At 41.9% G+C, this 27,249-nt stretch overlaps 1 protein-coding gene across 4 annotated transcripts in view; it reads right to left on the bottom strand.

The window, feature by feature from the left end:
* SV2B (synaptic vesicle glycoprotein 2B) overlaps positions 1 to 27,249 on the bottom strand; it is a 177,450-nt gene that overhangs the window by 45,436 nt on the left and 104,765 nt on the right. For 2 of the 4 annotated variants that reach the window (XM_023220898.1, XM_023220897.1), the window contains exon 1: positions 18,973 to 19,808. The exons of 1 other annotated variant lie outside the window; for it this stretch is intronic. In XM_023220898.1, coding sequence (XP_023076666.1) covers positions 18,973 to 19,423 — 451 coding nt within the window. In that variant the 5' untranslated portion in view covers positions 19,424 to 19,808. Of the gene's footprint in view, positions 1 to 18,972; positions 19,809 to 27,249 lie in introns of those variants that run through there. One more of the 4 variants, XM_023220899.1, reaches the window with a different exon arrangement.

A 27,249-nucleotide genomic window follows, 5' to 3' on the forward strand; every position in this document is an offset into this window, starting at 1 on the left:
GATATTGTATATTTATTTGTTTGATATTTGCCAAATTCCTGTGACTGTAAATTCCTGGAGGAAGGGACCGTGTTGATTTTGCTTGAGCAGCGTTCGCCACTGTTTCTCTAGCACAGAGGTGTACACGTAGTAGGTACTCCATTAATATTTGTTCAACAAATAAAATAATATAAAAGTAATTCCTATTCACTGTAAGAAAATCTGAAGAATATCCCCCAAAATGTATAAAAGGTAAAGCAAAAATCTATTCATCATACCACCACTCAGAGACAGCTGTTGTTAGCAGCCTTTATTTTTGTATTTGTATTTGTATGTGTATAACTACATACTGTATTTACATGATAGAAACCTTTTTCTATTGAAAGCTTCATAGTCTAGCTTTTCACTTACTAAACAACTCAGCAAAGAATATTTTTTGCATATGTCTTTGTTGGCGTTTCTAGTTATTTGTTCAGAATAGATTCCAAGAAATTGAATCATGAGATCGAAGGAGTTCAACAAGTTTGTGGCTCTTGAGACACAACGCCAAATATCCTTCCAAAGAGCTGGCAGATACCAGAAACCTCTTTCCAGCTTTAGAGATGCTTTTCACACCGACAGAGTATTTCCTCTCCACACCAGAGGCAGCAGGATAAGATATACTATCAGACCGCACTGGCTTACCATGGTGACATGAAAGCAGAGGTCCTGCGTGGGTGAGCTTCTTTATTTAGCAATTAACCAAAGAAGAAGAAGCCACTTCTAACCTTTTTCTTGTTTGAATATGTAGAAATTAAATGCATTCATTATCCTGAGAAGATTATGAGCTTCTTTTTCCTGCAGCGACTCAAATATTTATTTGACTGTATGCATATGCTTCACAGGGATAAAAATCAGCATCTTCCAACTAAACCATCTCCATTCCATCTATAATAACATCTCTAAAAAGTAATTCCTGTCATTTCCATTCCATTTATTTATTACTCAACCAAATATACCCCCCTTGGAGGGTAATATTCTCTTGGACTAGCGCGTGGGATTCACAGTCCCTCAAAGTGGTAAATGTGATAAATGTTTTAACATATATGGGAATCCCACAAAGAACTCTCACTTTGGTATTAAATCATGGAGGAACATCAGAGTATCTATTTGCACATCCTATGAAATAAGATGCATTGGGTAAGTCAGTCGGGTGCTTTGTTTATGTGGCATCTGGATGCTTGGAAACTTCTGGATGAGTAAACACTTTATTTTGGGTCAAAAAGGTTTGGCTTGAACACGTCATCTAGTGCAAACCAATCTAGAATCACCATGTTCAACTTTTCTAGTATTTTATGGGTCCAGTAAACTCAAGTGAATGAATCTTCAGAAGTGGGTTAACTTGTCCATTCTCTTGGTAGTTGGAACTGTTTCCTAAATGTCACATAAGATATTTGGATACAAATGTGTAGAGGAGAAATGAAGGGACAAAAGAATTAGCATTTGTTGATCTCCTGCCATATGTAAGATAGTATGATAGGTCACATGTATGATAATTTCAATTTGTCATTCCAACCTTGTGAGGGAGGTATTAATGGCTTCATTTAACAGATGAAGAAACTGAGGTTAAGAGATTTCCTCTCTGACCACAATTATTAAAGGGTAAGTAAACTTTCCCAATATCTGATGAAAGAACCTAGGATTATAGTTGAGTGAGTCACCAATGCCCCAAATTATGACATAGCCCATGAGGAAAGATACACCAATGCTCTTCAAGGACAGCAGGGTTGGAGTGAGGCATTTGTCACTCTGTCTGAGGATGCAACATTCTCACTCGCCCTGGCCCCTCAGCTCAGGGCAAGCCACAGCACAGGAGAAGAGCAAAACCACCCCTCCTGGAAGTTCTACATTCTGAATGTGTCTAATAGGCCCAGAGGTGAGGGTCTATAGGCAGATCGGAGAGTTTGAGAGGCAGAAGCCCCTTGCTTCAGCAACACTGTGTAAGGACAGAGCCTTAAATCAGGAAGAGGTTCTCTCTCCAACTACATATAGGAGAAACTGAAGACTTTGCCTGGCAGCCTAGAGACTTTATCATCACAGGAGATGGATAGCCAAGATGAAACCATGAGACAAATTCTGGGCCAAGCAGTGAGCAATGAGGAGACCCAGACCTCAGGGTCCTGGCTGTGTCTTTGGTGAGTAGAGACATATCCACAGCCACAGTGGAAGCAGCTGCAACAGAAAGGATTTAAGACATCAGGGAGGTTTCTGACTGGGGCTCACCCTAGCCTTGGGGCAAAGGAGTTATCTGTCACTTTCCTTAATCTTCTCTCAAGCTAAAAAGAAGAGGCATTAAGAAAGATTCCCTGAGGATATTGCAAGAACACTGAAATTGCCTTGTTTGTATACCACTATACTAGAGATGTTTCAGAAAAGCCGCTTCCCTTTTGTTACCTCCTATCCAGAATGACTCCAGGTAAGACAGGTGAGAGGAGGTATCATCTGGGACAGTGGAGGTATGACACCTCTGATAGCTCTCCTGGGCACTGTGGGCATCTCAAATAGGATCATAACCCAATGAGGCTCAGTGATGCCTCTGCCATTTCACTTAAGACCAAGTTGTGGTCATTTCTAGAGGGTGGAATATTGTGTCTGATGAGATACAGGAGTAGTCCAGGGGTCTCATAAGAGGGCAAAGGCAGAAGCCAACAGGGCCCAGGCAGGTTATACAAATGGGTGATACTTCCAGGCATCCCTAATAGGGAGCGTGGTGACTGAGGAATACATGTCCATCTAAAGAGAGCAGCCACTACCTAACTTCAGCCAACTGCTACGTTACAGAAGATAGACCCTATTCCTATGGTTTCAAAAAGAACCAGAAATCTAGATTGCTAAATCAAATCTCTGAGTTTTAAAACACTACTAGCCAAACAGTAGTCGCACCTACTAGTTGAGAACCCTGTGTGACAGAGATTTGTGCAGGCTTGAATAGTATGTTTAGAAAATGAGTATTCATATTAAAAAAAAAAAAAAACAGGCAACTCTGGGGTCAAATCTCTTAATCCTATGACAGTTACTGTTAATTGGCTATTGACCCTTTTATCAAGTATTGAGCAACCCCTGGATACTGATGTCCTATGCTCTCTCCCACTTCAGAGTCTCCACACTGCTCTTTCCTCTATCTAGAATGTTCTTTGTTCACATCTTTGCATGGCTGGCTGCTTCTCATATTTCAGGCGAAATCTTAAAGAGGCCTTCACTGACCATCCATCCTCAACAGCCTCTGCCTCCAACAGGTGGAATCGTAAAGACTAGTTAGCAGGCCACCACATGTGTTTCAAGTGAATGACACTGATGACTTGGACAAGGTGGGTAGGTAGAGGAAAGTGGTAAGAAGTGGCTGGATTCTGGGTGCATTGTAAAGGTAGTGTCCAGAGGAAGGGTGGTAATGAAAGCAGACAATGAACATGATCCCTGAAGAAGTGAGTGGCAATACACAAGAAATTCAAGGACTGAGCACTGAGACATTCCAACATTTAAAGGCCAGAAAGATGAAGAGAGACCAGTGATGGAGAACAAGAAGGAGCAGCCAATGGGCAGCTAAAAAACGATGAGACAGAGGTAGCTTAGATGTCCAATAAAGAAAGTGCATCAAGAAGGAGAGAGTGGTCAATAGTTGCAGTTGCTGTGAATAGGTGAATAAGCTGAGGATGAGAGCTGACTGCTGAACTGAGCAAGTGAGGCCAGGAGTGATCTAGACAAGAACAGGTTTCTGAAGAGGGGAGGATTAACTCCTGCTTACAGATGCAACGTCCTCACTCATTCATCCTACTGAAAGAGGGTTCAAGTGAGAAGGGGAAGTGAGGAACTGGGTTCGGTGAATTTTACCAGAAAGGGAATAGAAAAGACATATGTGGGATCAAGACTGAAGAAATGTGTGGTGTGCTGGTGGGAATGATTCCATAGAGAGAAAAATATTGATGAAGAGGAGTTGCAAAATGATGAGGAAAAGGACTGCAAAAGTGATGTTCTGGGGAGGTGAGAGGGGATGGGATACAGGGAGACCAGTGAGCCTTACAGCTCCTCCACGGTTACAAGAATACGGGGTCAGCACAGTGGCAGCGAGGAAGGTAGGTGTGATAGCAGGAGCTGTGGAAGTTCTTCTCTGGTTGCTTCTGTTGTTCTAAGTTCAGGAGGAACTGAGTTTATTAATCTGAGAGTGAAGATGAGGAAGAGATGTTGGAAATGGGAAAATAGTAGATAAGACACAAAATAACTATTGATGAGAGAGTGAAGGGATGAGGGAAATGAAGGATGATGACTGGCAGCACAGAGGATCCTCTGGAGGCTCTGGATCATGAATTTAGTGAGGCCAGTGGGCAACATTGTATGTTCTGTGTTCCTGACCACCCATATGCAGCAACAGGGTTTAGGGACAGACGGAAGAAAAGTTGGATGCAACCAGGGGTGGGGAACATAGCAGAGTAAGAGAGGTGCAAGGAAGCTGGTGATGTGCACAGGAAGTGACTGTGATTATGGACATGGACATTAAGCTCAGTGAGGAATGTGGTGAGAACAAGGGGGTAATAAGAGATTAAAAGGCTAAAGATTGGAGAGGACTTTAAGGAAATGACAGACCAGGATAATGGAAATCACTTATTAAAATCTCCAAGGACAATAATAGAAATATAGTTGGAATGTGACAGTGATGAACCTGGAACTAAAATTCTCCAGGAATGAGAACACATGGCCCAGGGGTCAGTGGATGACTGCAACCAGAATGTGTAGTAAGTGATAGTCTCTGATGACAAGAGATTCAAATATGAGATCTTTTAGTGAGGAGAGAGGGAGAATGGCCTGGAAATGTCCAGGGGGAGCAAGAAAGAGCAATGGTACAAGAGTGGAGGCTGTAATGGGGCAAAGAGCACCCATCTAAGGCTGCAGGGCTAATTAACATCCTCAGAGGAGAAGGGGGAAACATAGGGGAATGGAGGCATGTACAGTGCCATAGGGGAATGCAAATGTGGGTGGTAAGGGGTGTCCTGGCAGACATGAACCTCTCACAGTGATTGACATACGGGGATAAAGAGCATAATGAAATTAGTCCTGATCTTGGTAGCAAGGCTGGTAGTACTGGGGAGAAAAAAATGCTGGGAAGCCTACCAAAAATACATTGAATTCTAGAATCTTCTTACTCCTGGCAGTGGAAAAATGGAGGTCAGAGAGAGCCATCTAGTTTTTTGTTTTGTTTTGTTTTGTTTTTTGGCTTTTTCTTTACTAAAATGTTGGCTCCATGACGGGACAGGAGGGACTTACACCTCTTGTTCATCAGTAAACAAGCCCGTGAGTAAGTTGACTCTTTTAAGGAGCTATTGAATAAAGTCAAAAATTAAAAATATACAAATACAAGCTCATATTTACTGGATCCTTACTGTGTGCCAGGACTGTGCTGAGTCCTTTATGTGCTTTATCTTATTTAATCCTCACAATGCTTCTGAAGGCAGGTACTAATATATTTTAATCTCAGATTAAGGAACCAAGGTTACGGAGGTTAAGTGACTTGTGTAAGATGATAGGGTTAGTGATGTAGCCAAGATATGAAGTCAAACAGCCTACCTTTAAAAACCTTATGCCTGTGATAGACTCTGTTGGTCACGTTCCCAACAGCCTTTTTCCCTCTTCTTCCTTGCTAAAGGAACCCTGGCTTTTGTTCACGTATTAAATGTGTTCAGAGAGATCGCCGCCCAAGACACACTCAACCCTAGGGGATCAATCATAGTTAATTTAAGATGGTCATCTTCATCCACTTCTTCTTGCCAGTGATTAATCCAGGCAAGCCATAAGACTTGGTGGACACCTGCCAGATGATTGGAAAGTCATTATTGGGGGACATAGAGCTTAGAGCTATGGTGGCCATCTTGTGACCTCAAGGGAACATAAAGAGAATTGCAGACATGCCAACCTCATGCCCTGACATCAGTGAGTCATCAAACCAACTCTGGTACCACCTACTTTGAAAATTCTTGGTCAATAAATAATGAGTATCTTCATGATTCAAAGCTATTGTTACCAGAAGCCAAATGCACCCTATATACATGCTGCCTCCTAAAAAAGAAACCATACTAATGAAAGATTATCTGATTGGTTTAAATAATCATCACTTATGAGCAAACAGCAAGACAACTTGGCAGAGGGGAAAGAATTCTGTGCCAATAGTTAGGAGTCCCAGATTCTGATCTGAGAGTATGTGACCTTGACCAAGACACTGTCTCCTTGGGGCTTAAGTCAGAAATGGAGGGCATGCTAGGAGGTCTCCTTCCTCTCTTTCACTTCTAATATTAAATGGTACTATAATTTCGTAATTCATGTCTTATACCTTATAATCTGTTATCATGTCTCCTTTCAAGGACAAGACTCCCCTTTCTAGGACCCACAGAGAGGTGAGGCAGAGAGAACAAGGCAAGGACAAAATTTCTTTGGACTATTTTCTGCACATCCCCAGCAGAGATTGATGAATGCCTCTGAGTCAGCAAAATCTCCAGTGGTGAAATAGAAAGTGTATACTCCACACATTCAGGCAGCCCAGGCCAGCCTGTTCAGTGGACCCCATGGGGCATGTCAAAGGCTATTACATTTCCAGAACCTTCTATCACACCCCCTTTCTTCCATCCCTGCTAAAATTTGTGACTTTCCAGCTTTCTTCTCTGAAATTAAAATAAATCCTTTGCAAAGTGAAATCAGTTCATCTGAGCTAGTGCTGGTTAAGATTTATAAAATAAAGAGGAAGTTTACACCCACCAGCCTCAAAGAGTCATTTTAGCCAGCAGTCATTAGCTCCACCGAGGACCCTAGTGTTCTCTGTCTGATAGTGTTGCTGGTGGAAGGGATACGGAAAATTCTTTGTGCTCTGTTGCTCTGCTCCATACTTACTGACGGATCATTTCTTGGGCCCCTCACACAAAGGATGGCAATGTCACCACTCAGCTCTCTGGCAGCCTATTCTAGGCTGACAGTCTAGCCTCAGGGATCACTGCAGACCCCGGCAGTTTCCCCTTCCAATGAAATCAGCACCCAGCCTTTTATACCCGCTAGCTAGGATATAAACAACATCCCTCTCTCACCTACGGAGATGGGCTGGTACTGACTCCAGCACCCTGATAGAGGCCAATGCCTACTTAACACTTGCATCTTATTGAAGTCATGCATTTTGCATAAAAGTTGTTTAAGGTTTTATGTGTAATGCACACCTGGAAAAGTCTTCCAGGGATGGGACAGCAAGGTAAAGGAGAAGCAACAGACTTTGAAGTCAGATATAACTGGACTTTTCAAATCCTAGATCTGTCACTGACTAGTTTCTACAAGTTACTTTACCCTCTTAGAGCCTAGGTTTTCTCATCTGTTAAACAGTGAAAATGATATTTGCCTTGCAGGTCATTATAAAGGTTAGAAATGGTACAAGATAAGATACCTAGTACAAAATGGATGCAAAGAAAGAGCTTATCAAATTGTAACTCTCGGTAATGGTGGTAGTGGTATAATTATTATAATTTGCTTTTAAATTAGAAAAAAAGTAACACGTTATACAAGACAGTGGGAAATAATTGATTTATTCATATCAGTTTATTTTGCTTTCTATGAAGAAGTCTGTATGGGAGACAATAAGCCTTTCAACTTCATTAATATAAAGGAACCCATAGTGACAATGGGTTACACGGGATAGGAAAATCACATTAGGAACTGGAGTCCAGCACTCATCCCTTAAGGTCTCTGAGCAACACTTCCCTCATTGCATAAATAGAGACTATCACTCTGCTCATCTCACAGAGTCATTTAAAGATCAAATAAGACTGATTAGGAAAACCACTGAAAATCTATAAAGCACTCTACAAGATTTTTAACGCAGTTCCATTTTTCCATGCTACCCAAGATATGTGCAAATATTCCAAACATCATCACAAATACATGAAGGAAGCCACGTGGGGATAGTTCCTAATTTTTATATAACACGATAAGCAAAAACCCTGACATCTCAGCAGCTCCTACTGATACATAGTCTTTGCACAAACTACCTGGTTCCCTACTCTGGCTGTACAATAGTATCACTAGGGAGCTATTAAAAAATGTATATGCCCATGACTCATCCATAAACATTCTGGCTTAATTATTCTAGAGCAAAGCCTGTGGTTTTTGTCAGCAGCTCCTCAGGTGATTCTATTGGGCAGTCAAGATTAAGGATATTAATCTAGCGCAGTGGTTGTCACCTGGAAGTGATTTTGCCCCCCAGGGGACATTTAGCAATATCTGGAGTCATTTTGGTTGTCACAACTAGGATCAGGGTGCTACAGGCATCTAGTGAGTAGAGGCCAGGGATGCTGCTAAGCATCCTACAACGCAAAGGATAGCCCCTCAGAACATGGAATTGACCGGCCCAACATGTCAACAGAGCATGACTTTGAGAGGGGCCACACAGAGGACTCATTCTAAAGAAAGTCAGTAACTGACCATACTGCGCAAAAATAGCTCAGCAAAATTTCTGGTCTCACATGCTCTCCAGAACCTTGTCATTTCCTCCATTAGAAGATGGAGTCTATTTCTTCTCTTCTTGAAATTGAATTGGTCTTTATTACTCAACAAATAGAATTCAAGGAAATAAGATGCTTGACTTCTGAGGCAAAGTCATGAAAGGCTTCTGCTTGTCTTTCTCTCTCAAGATCTCTTTCCAAGATCTGCCCCTTTGGAAGCCCTAAGCCAACAGGATAAAAAAAAAATCCAGCTACCCTGGAGCTGCCATGTTGGAAAGATCACACTTACAGATAACATGGAGATGGAGAGAGATGTTCAAAAGAAGCCCCAGCCATCTGTGTCTTCCAGTCTGGGTACCAGATATTTGTGTGGGTGAGCCCTCCAATGATTCTAGCTCCCACCTTCCAGCTGCCCCAGGCAGGGTCAAGTTGGACAGGGGCCAGGTATCTGCCCAGACTGCAGATTTATAAGCAAAGTAAATGGCATGGTGGTTTTGGTTCTGTGGGGAGTATATGTTTGTTTGCTTGTTTGATATGCAATAATAGATAACCAGAATAAAGTCCCTCATGATTCTATAAAAGATCCATCTCTAAACCCTCTTCATTGGGCCACCAAGGTCAAAAGCTTACATATACTTGTACAGGGAATGAGCTTTATATATTTCCGGCCCACACCCAACTCTGCAACTTCCACCTCCATTCTCAGTAAATATGCCAGTTTACTTAAGAATTCCTCCCATTCATTTCTGTTGTGCTTTCTGTGGTCTGGAAGATCATATTTTCCAACATGTGGGTCAAGGGTCTTATGAGTCTTTTTTATTCTTGGTGAAGTTTTCCATTGTGGGAGCAAATATAAGTATAAATATAGATGAATCAATATAAATAAATAAATAACATATTTTTATTCTGATAATTAGCAAATTGGTAGTTACTAAACATCTTTCATTTACCAGGTCTTCCAGAAGGGTGCACTTAACTGTGGAGGAAAAACAACTCATTAAAGTCTTTGAAGGTGACATTGCCAAGGGAGATATTCTGCAGGCAAAGTGAACAGAATGTCCTGAGACATCCTTGCTCTAATCAATATTGAAACAACTGAGAAGCTAAAACATCAGGTTTTGCCATTGGATCAGGGGAGCAAGATGAGTACTGACTAAGTATCTACTGTGTGCAGATCCTGAGCAGAGTAGTTAGGGCAGAGAGCAGGGGTAATTTCATTTAATTTTCCCAGCATCCTTGGGAGCTAAGAACCATCCTCTACTGCCCTGTCTTTTCTCTCTCTTTCTGTCTCTCTCTCCCCCTCTCTTTCTCTGCTTCTCCCTCTCTTTCCAGACATTGCTCTTTATTCCCAATAAAACTAAAATCTACATAAGCTCCACATATCTTTGATTCAATCTTGCTCAAAATCCAAGCAATAACTCAGAAACTGTAAGTTTTAACAAGGAGTTAATAATTTAAAGTTGTTGACACAGGTGCTTTCGTATTGGGTGGTAGTCTCTCTCCTTTGATGTTGGAATAAGCTGAAAGGCACAAAAAAAATAGCAGTAGACAAGTTGGGAAAGCGTCACCTTCAAAGCTAAATCCACACTGAATCTGTATCTCACATGATAAAATGAGTACTTTGTGTGCAAGACATTCTCTTCGAGAGATTTTTTTTTTAACTCCAGTGGTTTAAATGTGAAATTGCTCTTAATCTTGAGAGTACGGAGCTTGCTTTTCAGTTGGCCGGCTAGGTGGTTGGTTGGTTGGTTGGTTGTGGAAAAATTTATTTCTATTCATTGTGTGTTAGTTACACAAAAGTGAATTTACTCATAAGCTTTGTAATAGTCAACGCTTAGACTATGAATTCACTGACTGTATTATAATAAACACAACCCGCTGTGTAAAAATGTAAATCTCTTGACGTTAAGAAGGGTTTTCTTCCTTGCATAAATTGTACAAGAAAATAATGGTGCTTATAGCAGAAATGTTTTTAAGGCCTACATAAAAACCTCAATTTTTCAAAACACTCAAATGGCTTCTACTATTACCTCTAAAGATTAGTTTAGGAATTGCATATTTCTTACTCCAATAACATTCTATGGGTTCTCCCACCTCCAGTCTCTCTTCTCGATGATCCTTTCTTCACCAATGTGGCGATTCTGCCAGTTGCTGAGGATGTCTGTTCTAATTATGCGTTCCTGAACTGCAGAAATAACCACAGAACAAGTGTGGGGACCCACTGTGAGATGGACCTGAGCTAAAACTCCATTGATACCTGACCACCATAAGCTCCTACCCTGACTGATGGGCCACAGTGACGTTTTCAGTCTCTTGGAATTAGTGTCAGTTCAGAGCAAGTATCTTCAAAAAGTCTGACTATTTTCCTTTCCCTAATGCACAGTCACCTAGTAAAAGCTCACAGGTCTCTTTGGGGAACACTGGGAGAAAGATTAATGGTATAAATTTTTGGCAGTGTACTGGGGTCCCTCCTCAAGGAGATTCAGCCTCCCTTTCATAAAAGGGGTTCTGGGTCTGTAAACTAGCTCAAGTCTGGGAATTGACCAAGAAGCCATGATGCTCTGTTTCTATATTTCATTAGACTTCTGTTCACTTGACCTGGAACTTTACTCTTACACAGATCAAGTAAGAGTTCAGTAGGCTTCCTTTTTATTTCATTTCTAAAAATGCCACAATTACCTAGCCAGTACCATAGGTCTACACGGGTCAGACTGTTCTGATTTCTGCTTTGCCTCTGTTGTCCACTACAGTAACCACACTCCCCTTGCCTTTGGTGACTGAGTGGGTGCACCACTTGGCCCTTGCACCCTGGGATCCAATTATTCCCACTGCATTTAGGTGTTCCAACTCAGTGACTACAGTCCACACTGGAAGGTCTGTCCCAGAGAGCACAGTAATCACAGACCTCTTTAAGGACACTAAGGATCCCCTCAAGAAACCCTTATAGTCATGGTAAAAGATGTGTTCTCTGAACCCTCCCAGTGTGGGTGAGTAGGTCTGAAATGAAAAATCCATCGAAGATGCAAATATTCCTAGGCCTTTCAATCCCTTCCTCTACCATAAACCAACATAGGTCTGGCATTTCAAGTTCATTTACTATGGGCCACATTTTGATCTACATTTCAGCCAACCAATGAAACAAACTGGTAAAGCTGCATGCAACATTAAATGCAGAATTTCTGCTTAGTGGGCCCAAATCAATAAATTTAGCCTGACCCAACTCTATGTTTCTTCCACCAGTATCCCACACCCTTAATATCCATTCCTACACATATTCTCCAGATTTCTGTGTATGTAAATTAGAAAAATCAAGTCATTCTTTTGGAGTGTAACCAACTCTTCATGGTCCACATGTTGTGCCTCATCTTTAGAGGCCTGATGGGACTTGAGTCTAGTTATAGGTCTAGAAGCAAAGAGGGGTGGAGGGGGTGGGTCCTGACGAGAATAAGCAAGTCTTGCAAGGCAACTGCCTCAGGAGAGGCACTTAGAGCCTCCTCAGTCACTGCAGAGTTCATCTTTTCTGAACGGGGGCAGAGAGGTTGCTTATATTGGCAAAAAAGACTCCTCAGAATTTAGGGGCTCAGTGTTCCTGGTTTCCTCAGTCTTCCCGCACATTCCCATGCTGACTTTCAGGATCTCATTCCTTCCCAGTCAATGTTCTCACTTTAACAGAAGACAACCTGCAAGGCTGGGAATTCAATTTTCACTGTAATTCAGCCACTCACAGAATGAGATTCTGGGTTTAGTTTTCAGCAATCTCAGGAGATAAGGATCTCTTTCAAGGGAAACACAGAAGCTTTCATATCCTTTATGCAGCATTTGAGCTGGGAATTTGAATCCTTGGGCTCATCCATTTCTTTCCCTACTTTGTCCTGTAACATTAGTGCTACCAGCCAAAGTTATTATATTCATTAGTTTGACAAAAACGTTTGAAGGTATCATGTACTTGGTCACCCAGATTCTTGCCTATTATAAGTATTTGATTAGATGTTTCTAGTGATATTTTATGTATCTTGATTGCCACATCACAACATGGACTATCAGTGCTCTCTTTACTCCTAGAAATAGAGTCAAAAGGTTCTTTAACATGGAATCAACATAAGTGCCCATCAACATGGAGACTGGATAAAGAAAAGGTGGTGCATATACACCATGGAATACCACACAGCCATAAAAAAGAACAAAATCATGTTCCTTGCAGCAACATGGATGCAACTGGAGGCCATAATCCTAAGTGAATTAATGCAGGAGTAGAAAACCAAATACCGCACGTTCTCACTTGTAAGTGAGAACCAAATGTTGGGTATTCGTGGACATACAGATGGGAATAATAGGCACTGGAGACTACTGGAGAGGAGAAAGGACTGAAAAACAGTTAGGTTCTTTGCTCAATACGTGGGCCATGGGATCCTTTATATCACAAACCTCAGCATCATACAATATATCTATGTAACAAACCTGCACATGTACCCACGGAATCTAAAATAAAAGTTGAAATTAAATTTTAAATGTGAAAAATTCGAAAGGAACTACTGCTATAACAATACATCATGCTCAGAAATAAACTATCTTTAAATCTAATCAGATTAGAAAGACAATTCCAGAAACTCCAGAACCAATGCAGAAAACTCATCCTCAAAATTCTGCTCCTCTAGAAGCACTCTCAGTACCAAAATCACTTGGGCAGAGTGATCATCCTAAACCACAGGCCCCATCTTATCACCTCCTTCCTCAAAGGCATATTTCATAGCTCCCCATTAAACAGTTCTCCATTGCCAGTGAAATCAACTCCACACTCCCAAACATGGCAATCGCGTATGCCTGCTAAGGGAGCCCTTCATTTTAAGTTTATTCTATTTCTTCTGAGCTTTTTTTTTTTCACAAGAGCATCAAGTAATCAGTCTATCCTGAAGAATTACATGATCTAAACAGTATAAATAAGAAAACTGATATAAATCAAACACAGAAAGAAATATATGGACATTCCCAGTGGTGGATTTCACCATCATAAGTAGGTATTTACTGAGGACATATTTTGTGCCAGACAAGTGACCCACCCTCCTCCATACCACCTCCTTCTGAGACACAGAGTGGCTCCTCTTTTCAAGAACTGACAATGAATTTAGGCCTAAACAAAACATGGCTCATAAATCAAATATTCTGCCCTGATGCTTGGCTAGAATTACATATAAAACAATCACGGGATAATCTTTCGTGACAGCAGAGTAATATATCTATCTCTGAGCTGCCATGAAAATTCAGCTCACAATTTATTCTAATGAATCTGCCCCATCTGACATTGCTCTGTGTCCTCTGTGTGGCTGGCACAGCCACCATGCCCCAGGGGTCAACTGTTAGGTTCTAAATCACTTTCTGAAAGGTATAACTCCCAGAGTCTTTTCACTGCAGATGGCAAGAAACTAACAGCCAATAAAATACACAAGTCACTGGATCCTTCCAAGAAATCAAAACTCTGCAGGCAAAACATAGAACTCTTGCCTGAAAGAGAAGCTCACATTCATAGGCATGAAGGTAAGGAATAGCCCACAATTCCAGGTTGAGGTGCTTATTTGCAATTATGAAAAATTGGTGTCGATTTATCAAATGCAGGCAGAAAAGCATGGAGTTGGTTTGTCTTATGTATTGCCAATATTGTCATCCTATAGGTTGGTGCAAAAATAATTGTGGTTTTTGCCATTTAAAAGTAACTCCAGGGAGACAAGGCTCTCACACTCAAAAAATGAATTATCTTTAAATCTAATCAGATTAAAAAGACAATTCCAGAAACTCCAGAGCCAATTCAGAAAATTCATCCTCAAAATTCTGCTCCTCTAGAAGCACTCTCAGTACCAAAATCACTGGGATAGAGTGATCATCCTAAACCACAGGCCCCATCTTATCACCTCCATCCTCAAAGGCATATTTCGTAGCTCCCCATTAAATAGCTCTCCGTTGCTGGTGGGATCAACTCCACACTCCTAAACATGATAATCCGTTGCCAGTGATGTCATTTATAAGAACCAAATGGCTTAACCTGCCACATAGCCTTGAGCTTCCTAAGTTTAGTCACTTCTTTGGGTAATTTTTCTTTTACATACCCAGAAAATGCATAATTATCACATAAAAGGTTAAAATACATGTGGATTCACTCATCAACCACCTAAAATTGTGGAATCTCAGAAGAAAGACTTCAGATTGGCCCAAGGTCACACAAACATTAATAGAGCAATTGCAAAAACAAATCTCCTAATTCTAGAACCACTCCCCCAAGCTCAAGCTCTATCCCTTTACACTGTCTTTGTTTCCTTCCTATCTGAATAAAAGTGATAAGACTGAATGTTGCATTGCACGATTATATTGTGGCGTTTGTATTTAACATCTCTGTGTGACCTCCATTTCTGCCATTAGAATAAAACTCATTGAGTGCCAGGACTTTGTCTCCTTGTATTGCCATAAACCAGAGGAGTACCAGGCATGTGGTAATGTTCAATCATTTTTTAAAAGAATGGATGAAGACTTTAATTAACAAATGAATGCCTTCTCCTTCATTGAGAGTTGAAGGAGACCAACTGCTGGACACTAGGCAGGGTTGAGCCTTCAATGTCAACAACATACTCACAGACCTTTTTCTTCCCCAAGTGAGACAGTTCTAGATGAGGATCCAACAAAACATAATGCTCAAGAGAAGTAAACTTTAATCTTTCTAAAAGCTCAGAAAAATAGGACAGCAGCATCCAGACATTTTTGTCACCTGGCCAAGGCACATTTATTTATTTTCTGAACTGATTCATTCATTTCCAGGAAAAAAGTAACAAAATATCCTATGATTTGACACTTGAATTTGGGAATGGAGATTTCTCTTACTGAATTCCTTTCCTGGGTCATCAAGTAGAAGTCTAATGTAAAGACACCACTTTTAGAGTTTCTTTTTCTTTTCTTTTCTTTTTTTTTTTTTTTTTTTTAATGAGACGAGTTGTCACTCTCTCACCCAGGCTGGAGTACAGTGGCACGATGATAGCTCACTGCAACCTCCGCCTCCTGGGCGCAAGCAATCCTCCCACCTCAGCCTCTCTAGTAGCTGGAACTACAGGCATGTACCACCATATCTGGCTAATTTCTTTTGTATTTTGTAGACACGGGTTTCACCATGTTTCCCAGACTGATCTCAAACTCCTGGGATCAAGTGATCCTCCCACCTCGGCCTCCCAAAGAACTGGGATTACAGGCATGAGCCACCACACCCAACCAGAGAGTTTCTTTTTTTAAAACAGAGAGAGGATGGGGAAAGAGAGATCTGAGTTAGCAGCACTCAAACATAAACAGCCTTTTTACCAGCTGAGGTAGGACAGCTTGACCTTAAAAGTCTACCATAAAAAACACTGGCTGAAAGAAATTTGCAGCCTCACCGGAGAAAATCTGTTCCTGAGTCATTATCAAGCAATGAGTTTAGTAATAATAACAACCACAATCAACGATGTTAACTAAGATATCTTGAGCACTGATTAGGTCCAGGTACTGTTTTAGCCATGTTAAATGGATTAACCTCATTTAATTCCCCCCAAAAAAATCCTATGAAGTAGATACCATTATTATCTCCATTTTGCAAACAAGGAAACCAAGGCACAGAGAAGCCAGGCAACTTTTCCAAAATCACGCTACTAAGAAATGGCACAGCAAGGACTCAAACCCAAGCAACTGGCTCCAGGGCCACATTGCCTCATCATCTCACTGCAGGTATAGTTCACTGCAAATGCCAGAAGGCAGAATGGCAGAATATAAAGTAACAAGAACTAATCGTTATTGAGGGGGCACCAAGTGCTGGTTGCTTTATACCTACATTATCTCATTTAGTCCTCACAGCACTGTATTACTGCTCTTATTCTACAGATGGAAACACCAAGAATTAGAGTCGTCATCACTTGCCCAAGGTCACTAGCAAATCGATGACATATAGGACACACCCAGTTGCCTAGAGGTTGGACTCCAGTGCCCACATCATTATCAGCACACCATGCTCCCTTTCCGCTGGAAGCAGTCTGGTGTTCCAAGCAATCTATAACGTGCTTGATGACATAGACAGTGGCCTGCGCATGGCATGACCTCTTTCCCACAAACCAGGCATGAGAGAGGGGCAGTAAGATGTGGCAGAATGGGCCCAGACTTTTAAGTCAAATAGACCTGGGGTCAAACCCCTGCTTGACACCTATGAGCTATGTGACCTTAGATAAAACTCTCTGAATCTGGGTCTGCGTGTTTACACTGAAGGACAAAGATCATCTAACTGACATGGTGACTCTGAAGGTTCCATGTGACAGTGTGTGGAAATTCTGCCCTCATGAAATCCTCAAATCATCCAGCCCCCTGGATCCATTTAGACACTCATTTTCTTGACCACAAAGAGGGTCCCACGAGTGCACAGGAAGTCCATCTATGTTCAGAGGGTCTGCCTTCTCCTCTTGGGCTGAGTCATAGCATCTTCTGGGCAGACACTAAGAGCAAAATTACAAAAACCTGGACTCCCCAGATTAAGACTCCCGCAACTCCCAGCATTTGCCCTAGGAGCCAGCAAGGGCTGCAACCATACTGCAGCTCTGTTAATGAGGCTGCTAGGCACCACGGTGCCAGAGAGACCAGCAGGGCATGAAATCATTACCGACGTTGCCAATTTGGACTCACAGGGACCCAGGGTTTCAGTTGGGAATACTGCAAAACAAATTAATGTATTGGAAATGTTTACATCAGTTGGAGATGGTTTTGTTTTGTTTGGGGTTTTTGGTTTTTATTGGTTGGTTGTTGGTTGGTTGGTTGGTTTTGTCCTTTTAAAAAAATCTACTATTTATACTTAAAAGCAGGTAGCAGAATTTTTTAATATGAAAAAGAACTACACTAAAATTATGTTGGTGTTTAAAAACTCTAGGTAATATCCTTGCTTCTCAAGCCCTTCTTTCTGTTTGCATATACTCTGTCTCTTTTGGTGCCTTCATGGTTATATCTGACATAGTTCTAATCATTTTAAATGGCCCTTTAGTTAAACACAAATGTGTAAAATCATTTTAAAAAGCCCCCAGGAACAATTCTTTATGCAGATGTTCTTTATTTGATATCTCAGTTTTATTTACAGTGGCCCTAATTCAGGGAATTGCAAACTGCAGCCCGCAGGCTAAATCTGGCCCACTGACCATTTTTTCGTAAATAAAGTCTAATTGGAACACAGTCACGCCCATTTGTTTACATGTTGTTCAAAGCTGCTATTGTGCTACTGTGCCAGAGTTGAGTGGTTGTGACAGAGACCACCTGGGTCTGCAAAGTCTATGATATCTACTATCTGGGTCTTCACAGAACTGTTTGCTAGCTCTTGCTCTATAGCAAATATTGGGGATCTGAATTACACCAGGTATTTCATAGAGACTGTCCCTACAGTAACTAAATAATTCTCTGTGTTTGTTAATGTCTGTTTGTTCAACTACATGCAAATTATCTGAGAGACAAAAGCTTTTTTCTTCCCAGGTCCTGAGCACAGAGTCTAGCATAAGGTAAATCAATAAAAAATATTTGTTGAATAAAGGAGCTGAATTGCCAGATAGATTTTGAGCTCTTCAGGGTCACAAGCATGTCCTGGTCTTGAATGAGAACTTGACTCATACTTAGTTCTCAATAACTGCATGTTTGCTGCACAATTAATTTCATGGACTCTAAATTTAGAGGCTAGATATGTTTTGCAGGACATTTGGTGACTAAAGACAAATGCTTGTCCATATGATGATGAATCTTTTCTACATCACACCATTTGTGCATATCCTCTCTCTAATTTCGCAAATCCTCTCTGCCTCAGCCTGATGCTGATGCTTGGCTCTGATGATGCTGATCTCTTAATTGATTTGCAAAGCTGTTCCTCTATCCTGCAGAATCCATCTGTGCCTCACAGCATGGTTCCCAACAGCCTGCAGGGACTCCACTGGTGTGCTCAAGCCCATCATTCATCCCCAGGGTATGTGAGCATTCAGCCTACTAACATTTATGTACATGAGAAACCAGGAACAGACACCATCAGATTCTGGAAAGACACAGAGGGAAGGACCAAGTGGAAGAGACCAGCCAGAGGTCTCTTCCCAAATGTTATTTGTCATTTGGACATTGAAGAAGGTTTAATTTGCCACTCCCACATTTGCCACTCCCAAAATATATTTGTCATTTGGACATCGAAGAAGGTTTAATATGAAGAAGAAAGAAATCTGACTCTCAAGGAGGCAACAAGATCTAGAAAGCAAACTAAGAGCTCAGAAGTCAGATAGACCTCAATAGAAATCTAAGCTCCAAGACTTATTAGCTGTGCAAACTTAAGCCAATCAATTGATTTCTCTAAGATAAAAATCCCTTAACAGCAAAATGGGTACATTGTGATATATTTAAAGTGCCTGATAGTGACAGACACTATATAAATTTTACTTCTCCTTCCCTTTCATTGGAGGGATCATTGGAAATTTCCACTTACCTAGCATTCCTTTTTTGGAACTGGACAGACACATGTCCTTCTCTGCACTGGGCAGGGCAAAACTCACCACGAACACTTCCACTCCATCGGCCATCAGGGCCAAACCTAAGACGAAAAAGAGGATCCACTGGAAGCGGCCATGGCCACACTCATCCATGATGGTCTCGTACTGGTGGGCCAACTGCTCCTCATCTTCCAGCCTCTCAGCCATCAGGTCTGTCTGGCCCCGAAGGCTGTCCATTCTGGAGGGCGCCATCTTGGCCTGCTTGGCCTTGACATCATCTGGGTGAGGGATACCCTGGTACTCGCCCTCATAGATCTCGTCTTCCTCATCATGACCTTCGGTGACATCACTCTGTGCATCTTCTTCTGGGTTGGACTCATTGCCACGGTAATAGCCATCATTGGGGGCATAGCCCCCATAGTTGTCCTGATACTTGTAGTCATCCATTCCTTGGTTCTGCGACTGCTTGGTTGCCACTTGAGCTATACCCCTCGCTCTGTGGTAGAGGTTTGGGCTATTTCAATAACCATCATTCATTATGTAGTTCAAATGTGAAATATGTTCATGTGACTTCTTAGGTGAAAGTCACACTCATTTTCTCCCCGCTTTATCTCTCAAATCAACCAGATTTGTGTGAAGACAACCTAAATATCCTTTTGCACTCGATATCTATTGGAAGTCTGGAAAGTTTCAAGCTCTGGTCTCCTTTAGAGACTCAGAAGTGTTGTGTTGGGAAGTGTTGATTAGAAATGGATCCAGCTGTTTTTCTTGACAGGGACTTGGCAGACTGCGTGCTGGCCTGATTTGTCCTGCCACCGAAGGTTATGCCCTGAGAACAGAGAGAAGGGATAGAGAAGAATGTTACAAAAGGTTGAAATTCTAACAAAATACTCTCAGAATTAAGCCAATATATTCGGTAATGCCTCATGTGTAAGGTGGGGAAAATCCTGATCAGAGATTCAAATTTCTATCAACTGAATGAGGATTGAGTCAGTGAGGCTGGAGGCTAAGGGAGAAGGAACCGTGGTCAGAGAGGCCCTTTGAATCTCTAATTGACCCATGAAAGAGGTCAAATCTTATGCAAGTTAGGAGAAATACCTAATGTAAATGTCAAGTTAATGGGTGCAGCGAACCAACATGGCACATGTATACATATGTAACAAACCTGCACGTTGTGCACATGTACCCTAGAACTTAAAGAACAATAATAATAAAAATAAAAACAAAATAAAAATCTTATGCAAGAATGGAATATAAAGTGGTCAAGGGATTTTCACTCTAAGATAATTTTGTGTTATGGATTTTCTAATAGAACTTATCAAGCCTTTGGCAATAGTGGAGGTTATTACAGCTCAGTTTCTGCTATGAAAATGCCAGCTTTTCTAACTTTGTCATGAAGTGGCTGTACAATTTAACATCTAGAAATGTATGGCAAAAAAAATAGCTGGAAACATTTTTCTTGAGTCCCAGCTTACTTTTGAGACTTAGCATTGTGCTTCAAACACCACTCCGTCCTCATATGAGGCTTAAACAGGCAGCAGCAGGGGGCTGAGGATACAGCCAGATGACCTGGGTCTGAAACTCAATTTTGCTGCACAATGGACCATGCGACCATGCACGCATCTTTCTGAGCCCCAATTTTCTCATGTATAAAATGGGATAACAATAATACTTATTCAAAAGCTTGTGCATAAAGTGCTTAGAATAATGCCTGGTCTGCACAGGTAAATACTATTTAAGCCTTGACATGAGTGCTGCTTTTTTTTTTCCTAGTTCCATTTCTGGACACCAGGAGGCAATGTTGTCTAGAGTCAAGATCTCATCCTATCTCCCAATTCCAATCAGAGTTCCTCTGTTGACTCCTTTGCCCATTGGATTCTCATTGTGCCTAGAATCTCAGGTTTCACAAGGCTTGGGGCCACCATTTATTGTGGCCTACTGTGTGCCAGAGAGTGTGCTAAATGTATCACATCTCTTATCTGTAATTCTCACAACAGCAAAGAAAGAGAAAAAAAATCTGTATCTTCATTTGAGAGATAATCAAACTGTCTCACAGTGGGTTAGCAACACAATCAAGGTCACAGCACTAGGACCAGGTCACTGATCCCAAAGCCAGCTCTTTCCTCATGGTTCCCAAATGCTATCCCGAGGGATTGTCACATTAAATCACCTGGGGAGCTTTAAAAATACAGATTCCCACAGTGTAATGAAGAAGGGCTGGTTCAAGCTCAGAAATCCAAATTTGCACACAGCTCTCTCCAAGTGGCTCTGAGGCCCCGCCTCACTGAGTCAGGTGAGTGGAGTCAGGTGAGTGGAGTTAGCTCCCCTCAGGACTAGGCATCAGCCCCTCCTACACCCCCTACCCCATCCCAGTGCTCCCAGCTGCTAGACCCTTGATAGGGATGATGCTCGGACCTCCATACATTGAGGCTGCCAGAGACTCACGCCCCAGGTCAAACCACCTGCCGACAGTACAGACCCCAACAACCTTTACAGGCCTCCCTGTCACACCTGAAATCCACTGTCCTTTTAGCACGCTCAGCAGATGTCACCTCACAAAGGATTGGACACACTTGTCCTCACCATGGCTACTTGACTCCTCCCTCTGACCATCCCTGGGCCGTCTGCCCCACACCTGCTTCCTGGCCCTCCTGGTCTTCAGCCCTGGACAGACTCCAGCATTGAAACCCATCTGACTCAGACAACACAACGCATTTCCTTCTGAGAGGATGGAAACCAGTGGTTCTCAAACATTGCAGGGTGAAGCACCACTCGGAACATGGGCAGATCAACAGAAATGCCAATTCCAGGACCCCTCCCTGAAAGACACTGAATCTGCAGGATGGGGGCAGGGCCTTGCAATCTGCGTTTTCCACAAACGACACCGGGAATCCAGGACTGTATTTTGAGAAACAGTGCCAAAGAAGCCAGCAACAAATACTTACTAAGAAATGATTCGCACTCTACTCTTTCTGATTGTTCACCATCTCCAGTAAATAAATTTCTATTAGACCATGTTGGCTTGAACCATGTCAGACTAATATTCTAAATCTGTTTTTATTACATCTATTTAGGGACCACCAGAGGAATATAAGTCACATGTAAACAGCAGGAGAGTTTGCAGAGTGCTATAAAAACAGGGAAAGAACACCAATTGACTGAGACCTGGTATGTTATTTCCATCCTGGGGGCCCTATAACAACGTCGTGAACTAGAAATGATAGACTTGCAATTCCAAAAGTACTTGTGGGACTCACCACCCAGGACAAAGGTTCTGGGAGTTGCTTTGCAGAAAGAAGCGGATCTTCGTCAAAACTAACTCCACTCACCTGATCCAGTTAAAAGAACTGCTGTGAATGTCAAGTGCAGTGGAGGGAAGGGGAATCACTGTCCAGTGATTTTTCATTTCTATTTCATTTAAGAAATACAACTATTAATCATTTTCAATGGTACTGGCTGAATTGTGTCTCTATAGCATGAAGGTATGTTAAAATTCTGACTGCTGGTACCTCAAAATGTGATTTTATTTGGAAATAGAGTCTTTACAGAGGTGATCAAGTTAAGATGAGATCATTCGGATGGCTCCTAATCCAATATGACTGGTGTCTTTACAAAAGGACACAGAAACAGACATGCTCAAAAGGCAGACAATGTGAGGACCCGAGACAAATGCCATCTACAAGCCTAAGGCTTCCCAACCTGCAACAGATTCTCTCTCACAGCTCTCAGAAGGAATCAACCGTGTTGACAACCTGATTCTGAACATCTAAGCTCCAGAGCTCAAACCATCCAATCGGTAGTATTTTTTATGACAGACCCAGGAAACTAATACATTCAACAAGTCTAGTGTTTATCGAATAACAAAATCAAACAGCTATGATAAAACAACCACAAGTGCAACTGAATTGAGTACTGAGGTGAGCATTTTATAAGCAATACCTCATTTATTCTTACAGCCAATAGTAAAACAAGATTATTCTCTTCATTTCACAGATTAAGAAACTGAGGACTAAGAAGATTGAAGAATGTGCCCAAATTAACACAGAGAATCAATATCGGGCTTGGATTTGAAATCCATATTCAACCAGAATGTTAGGGATGATGATACAAAGTGAAAGAAACTAAGATGCCAAGAATATAAGTCAAGGTCACACGCTGAGTAGCTGGCAGAGCTCACATTGACATTGAGCTTCCAACTGTTTGGTTAGGGTTTGCTCACCCATCCTCAACAAACATGTCCTGGGATCTTGATGCTGAAGGCATTACAGGAACTGTGACATGACTTGATCCCCATTCTCAGAAGATCTACCTCTCATGAGAGAGTTAGATTAAAACAACACAAAGCAGCATGCAGTAATAAAAATTACAATCTTGATTATTAATAATAGTATCTTCCATTTATTGAATACTTGCCTTGAGGCTTTGTGCCAGCTACTGTTCTAAGTTTACCATGTGCTTTACATCTTTTAACCTGCAAAAGAACTGTGTGAGGTGAGACTATTATTGTGCCCATTTTACAGAAAATAAGACTGAGACTGAAGAACTTAGATAGACGACACAGGGTCACAGACATTTGTTCTCCAAGGGGTTCCAAAGGAGGGAGGGGTCCTATGGGTCGGGATCTGCTGAAATAGTATCCTAGAGGTAGTGGGGATGTCCAAGGGCAGGAAAGGGCTCAGAGAAACAAACAATGGAGAGGAAGTCATGGCAGGCTGGAGGACAAAGCTACACAGAGGCATGCAGGCAGGATGGCTTTGCTTGTCTTGGCAGCAATGAAGAGGCCAGGTGGCCTATAGCAGTTGATCCAAGAGTGGGAGGTTATGGGAGATATGATGCGGAAGGAAATAGAAGTCAGTGTGAATACGCTGCTCAGGGTTTGAAATTTTCTTTGAGAAAAGAGACCCAGTGAAGGTTGTTAAACTGGACACAGCAGTGCAGTGCAGCAGGGCAGGGCTCTGGAAAGATCCTTCTAATGGGGGGGATGTGCTCCTGGTTTTCAATAAAAATTCTAACAACAATGAAACCAGATAGAAGCTTTCATGTATGCACGTGTGTGTGTGTGTGTGCGCGCGCATGCATGTGTGTGTACATGCTTGGTAATAGTCCAGAGGAGAGGTGAGGTCAGGACCAAGGGGGTGGCCATGGGGCTGGAAGGACAGACACAAGGGGACTCCCACAGGAGAACACATGGTGCATTTCCTATCAGGTGAGGAGGAAAGGCCGAGAGTAACTAGAACAATGATGACCCGAAGGAGCCAAATTCTGGACTGGAAACCTTTCCAGCATCCTATATAATTCCTGTGTAATTAAGATTTTAAAAAATCTTTTTTCAGGCTGATCCACCTTTTCAGCATGATTGTGGGATGTACAACAGAGACTCTGGTCTCAGAGGGTCCAGGTTCCAATCCTGACTCTGCCACATCTACTACCAGCATGCAAGCTACTAACTGCTCTGTGCCCCAGTTTCCTCATCTGTAAAATGGTTATAGTAGGGTCATTGTGAGAATTCAGTTGAGATCATCCATGAAGAGTGCTCAGCACGGTGCCTGGCACAGATGTGATCAATTTAAATCTGATCAATAGCTATTATTGTTTTTGTCATCATAATTATTGTCTGGACATGGGGGCTCACACCTGTAATCCCAGTACTTTAGGAGGCAGAGGTGGGAGGATTGCTTGATTCCAGGAGTTTGAGACCAGCCTGAGCAACATGGTAAAACTCTGTCTCTACAAAAAATGCAAAAAGTCAGCCAGGTGTGGTTGTGCACACCTGTAATCCCAGTTCCTCAGGAGGCAGAGGACGGAAGATCAGTTGATCCCAGGAGGTGGAGGTTGCAGTGAGCCAAGATCATGTCACTGCACTCCAACCTGGGTGAAAGAGAGAGACCCCCATCTCAAAAAATAAAATAAATAAAAATGAAAAATAAAATAAAAGTTATGATTATTATCTAAGTATTGGCAATTAAAATGTAGCCAAGTTCTAAGCTTGAGCCCAGCCTCATGCCCCACGAGATTTGGGGCCCATCAGGACTGGGCGAGGAAACCAAGTACAGAGAAAAACAAACTAACATTGAGTTACTCATAAAAACAACTACTTCCGGCCGGGCGCGGTGGCTCAAGCCTGTAGTCCCAGCACTTTGGGAGGCCGAGATGGGCGGATCACAAGGTCGGGAGATCGAGACCATCCTGGCTAACACGATGAAACCCCGTCTCTACTAAAAAATACAAAAAACTAGCCGGGCGAGGTGGCGGCGCCTGTAGTCCCAGCTACCCGGGAGGCTGAGGCAGGAGAATGGCGTGAACCCGGGAGGCGGAGCTTGCAGTGAGCTGAGATCCGGCCACAGCACTCCAGCCTGGGTGACAGAGCGAGACTCTGTCTCAAAAAAAAAAAAAAAAAAAAAAAACAACTACTTCCCATGCTGCTAACCTCTTAAGCATCCTCCTTTAACTTTTACATTCTATTAGCCTCCACATCTATGCTATATGACTGAAAATCATTGTGCAGCAAACTCTTGCTTATTACTAAATATCACAGAGAACAAAGTTAAATATAATATTATAATCAAATGATGTAATGCTTCCCAAAATCTGTTCTGTAGAACATTAGGCCTTTAATATTCTCTTTTCAGTGAAAAATAGTATTCCAAGAGCAAGTAAGTTTGGGAAACACAGCATCTTCTATTCACTATTCTCTTTTGGAAATTCACAATGCACACTGCTGTATTAAAGGCCATGAGAAGGCCTGAATAAAAACCTGCTTAACACCACAGTAAGATACCACTACACATCCATTAGAATAGCCCTAATCAACAGACAGACAACAGCAAATGTTGGCTAGGATGTGATGAACTGGAACTCAGAAAACTCAGAAACTGACAGTGGGCATGTAAAATAACCTTTGGAAAATAGTTTGGCGGTTTCTTAAAATGTCAAATATACACTTACCAAATAATCCAGGAGTTCCATTCTGAGAATCTACCCAAGATAAATAAAAATATACACCCACACAAAGACTTGGACACAAATGTTAATAGCAATATTATTTATAATTGCCCCAAACTGGAAACAGTACAAATGTCCACCAGCTGATGAATGGATAAACCAAATGCAGTGCAATGGAATACTGATTAGCAATAGAAAAAGAAACAAATTACTAATACAAACTACAACCTGGGTGAACATTATCTCAAATGAAAGAAGCTAAATACAAAAGACCACGTGTTGTATGATTCCATTTATATGAAATATCCAGAATAGGCAAATCCATAGACAGAAAGTAGACTGGTGGTTGCCCAGCGCTGTGGGTGACAGTGGGGAATGAGTGTAAGTAAACTTGAGGGAATTCAGGGGTGTGGGGAGGGTGTTGATGGGAATGTTCTAAAACTGGATTATAGTGATGATTGTACAATTCTATGAATTTACTAAAAATCATCGAATTGAACACATACAATGAGTGGATTTTATGGTATATAAAATATACCTCAATGAAGCTGCCATCCCCACCACTCCCTCCAAAAAAAACTATTTAACCTATTAAAATCAGTATTTCCCACTATCATGGGCTTCTTTCTCATTGGAATCTTCATTGACATCCATGGAATACAGACTGTTCTAAATAAAGATTTTTTTTTCACTACAATCTAAGCTCCATTCATCCCAGGATTTTGTTATGTCTTGAGAACCCATTTGGCAAGCATCCTGGAGTCCATCTGCATGAGGGACCAAGAGTTTCCTATTGGAAGAGAGAATTACAGCACGTCTTGGTCATAAGCCCAGTGGATTACTGCTGAAAGGAAGGATAATTCTGAACCTTTTCACCAGGCTCCATCCAATCTTGATGGTGTATCAAGAGCCCAGAATGTGCCCAGGTGCAGTGGCTCATGCCTATACTCCCAGCACTTTGGGAGGCCAAGTTGGGTGGATCACCAGAGACCAGAAGTTTGAGACAAGCCTGGGCAACATGGAGAAAGTCCATCTCTAAAAAACGTACAAAAATAAGCTGGATGTGATGGTGCACACCTGTAGTGTCAGCTACTAGGGAGGCTGAGGTGGGGAGGATGGCTTGAGTGGCTTAAACCCGGGAGGCGGAGGTTGCAGTGAGCATACCACTGCACTCCAGCCTGGGCAACAGAGAAAGACCATGTCTCAAAAAGAAAGAAAGAAAGAAGAGAGAGAGAGAGAGAGAGAGAGAAAGAGAGAGAGAGAGAGAAAAGAAAGAAAAGGAAGGAAGGAAGGAAGGAAGGAAGGAAGGAAGGAAGGAAGGAAGGAAGGAA

Source organism: Piliocolobus tephrosceles, chromosome 6 (genome assembly GCF_002776525.5).
Source record: "Piliocolobus tephrosceles isolate RC106 chromosome 6, ASM277652v3, whole genome shotgun sequence".
In the NCBI taxonomy this organism is placed as follows: Eukaryota; Metazoa; Chordata; class Mammalia; order Primates; family Cercopithecidae; genus Piliocolobus; species Piliocolobus tephrosceles.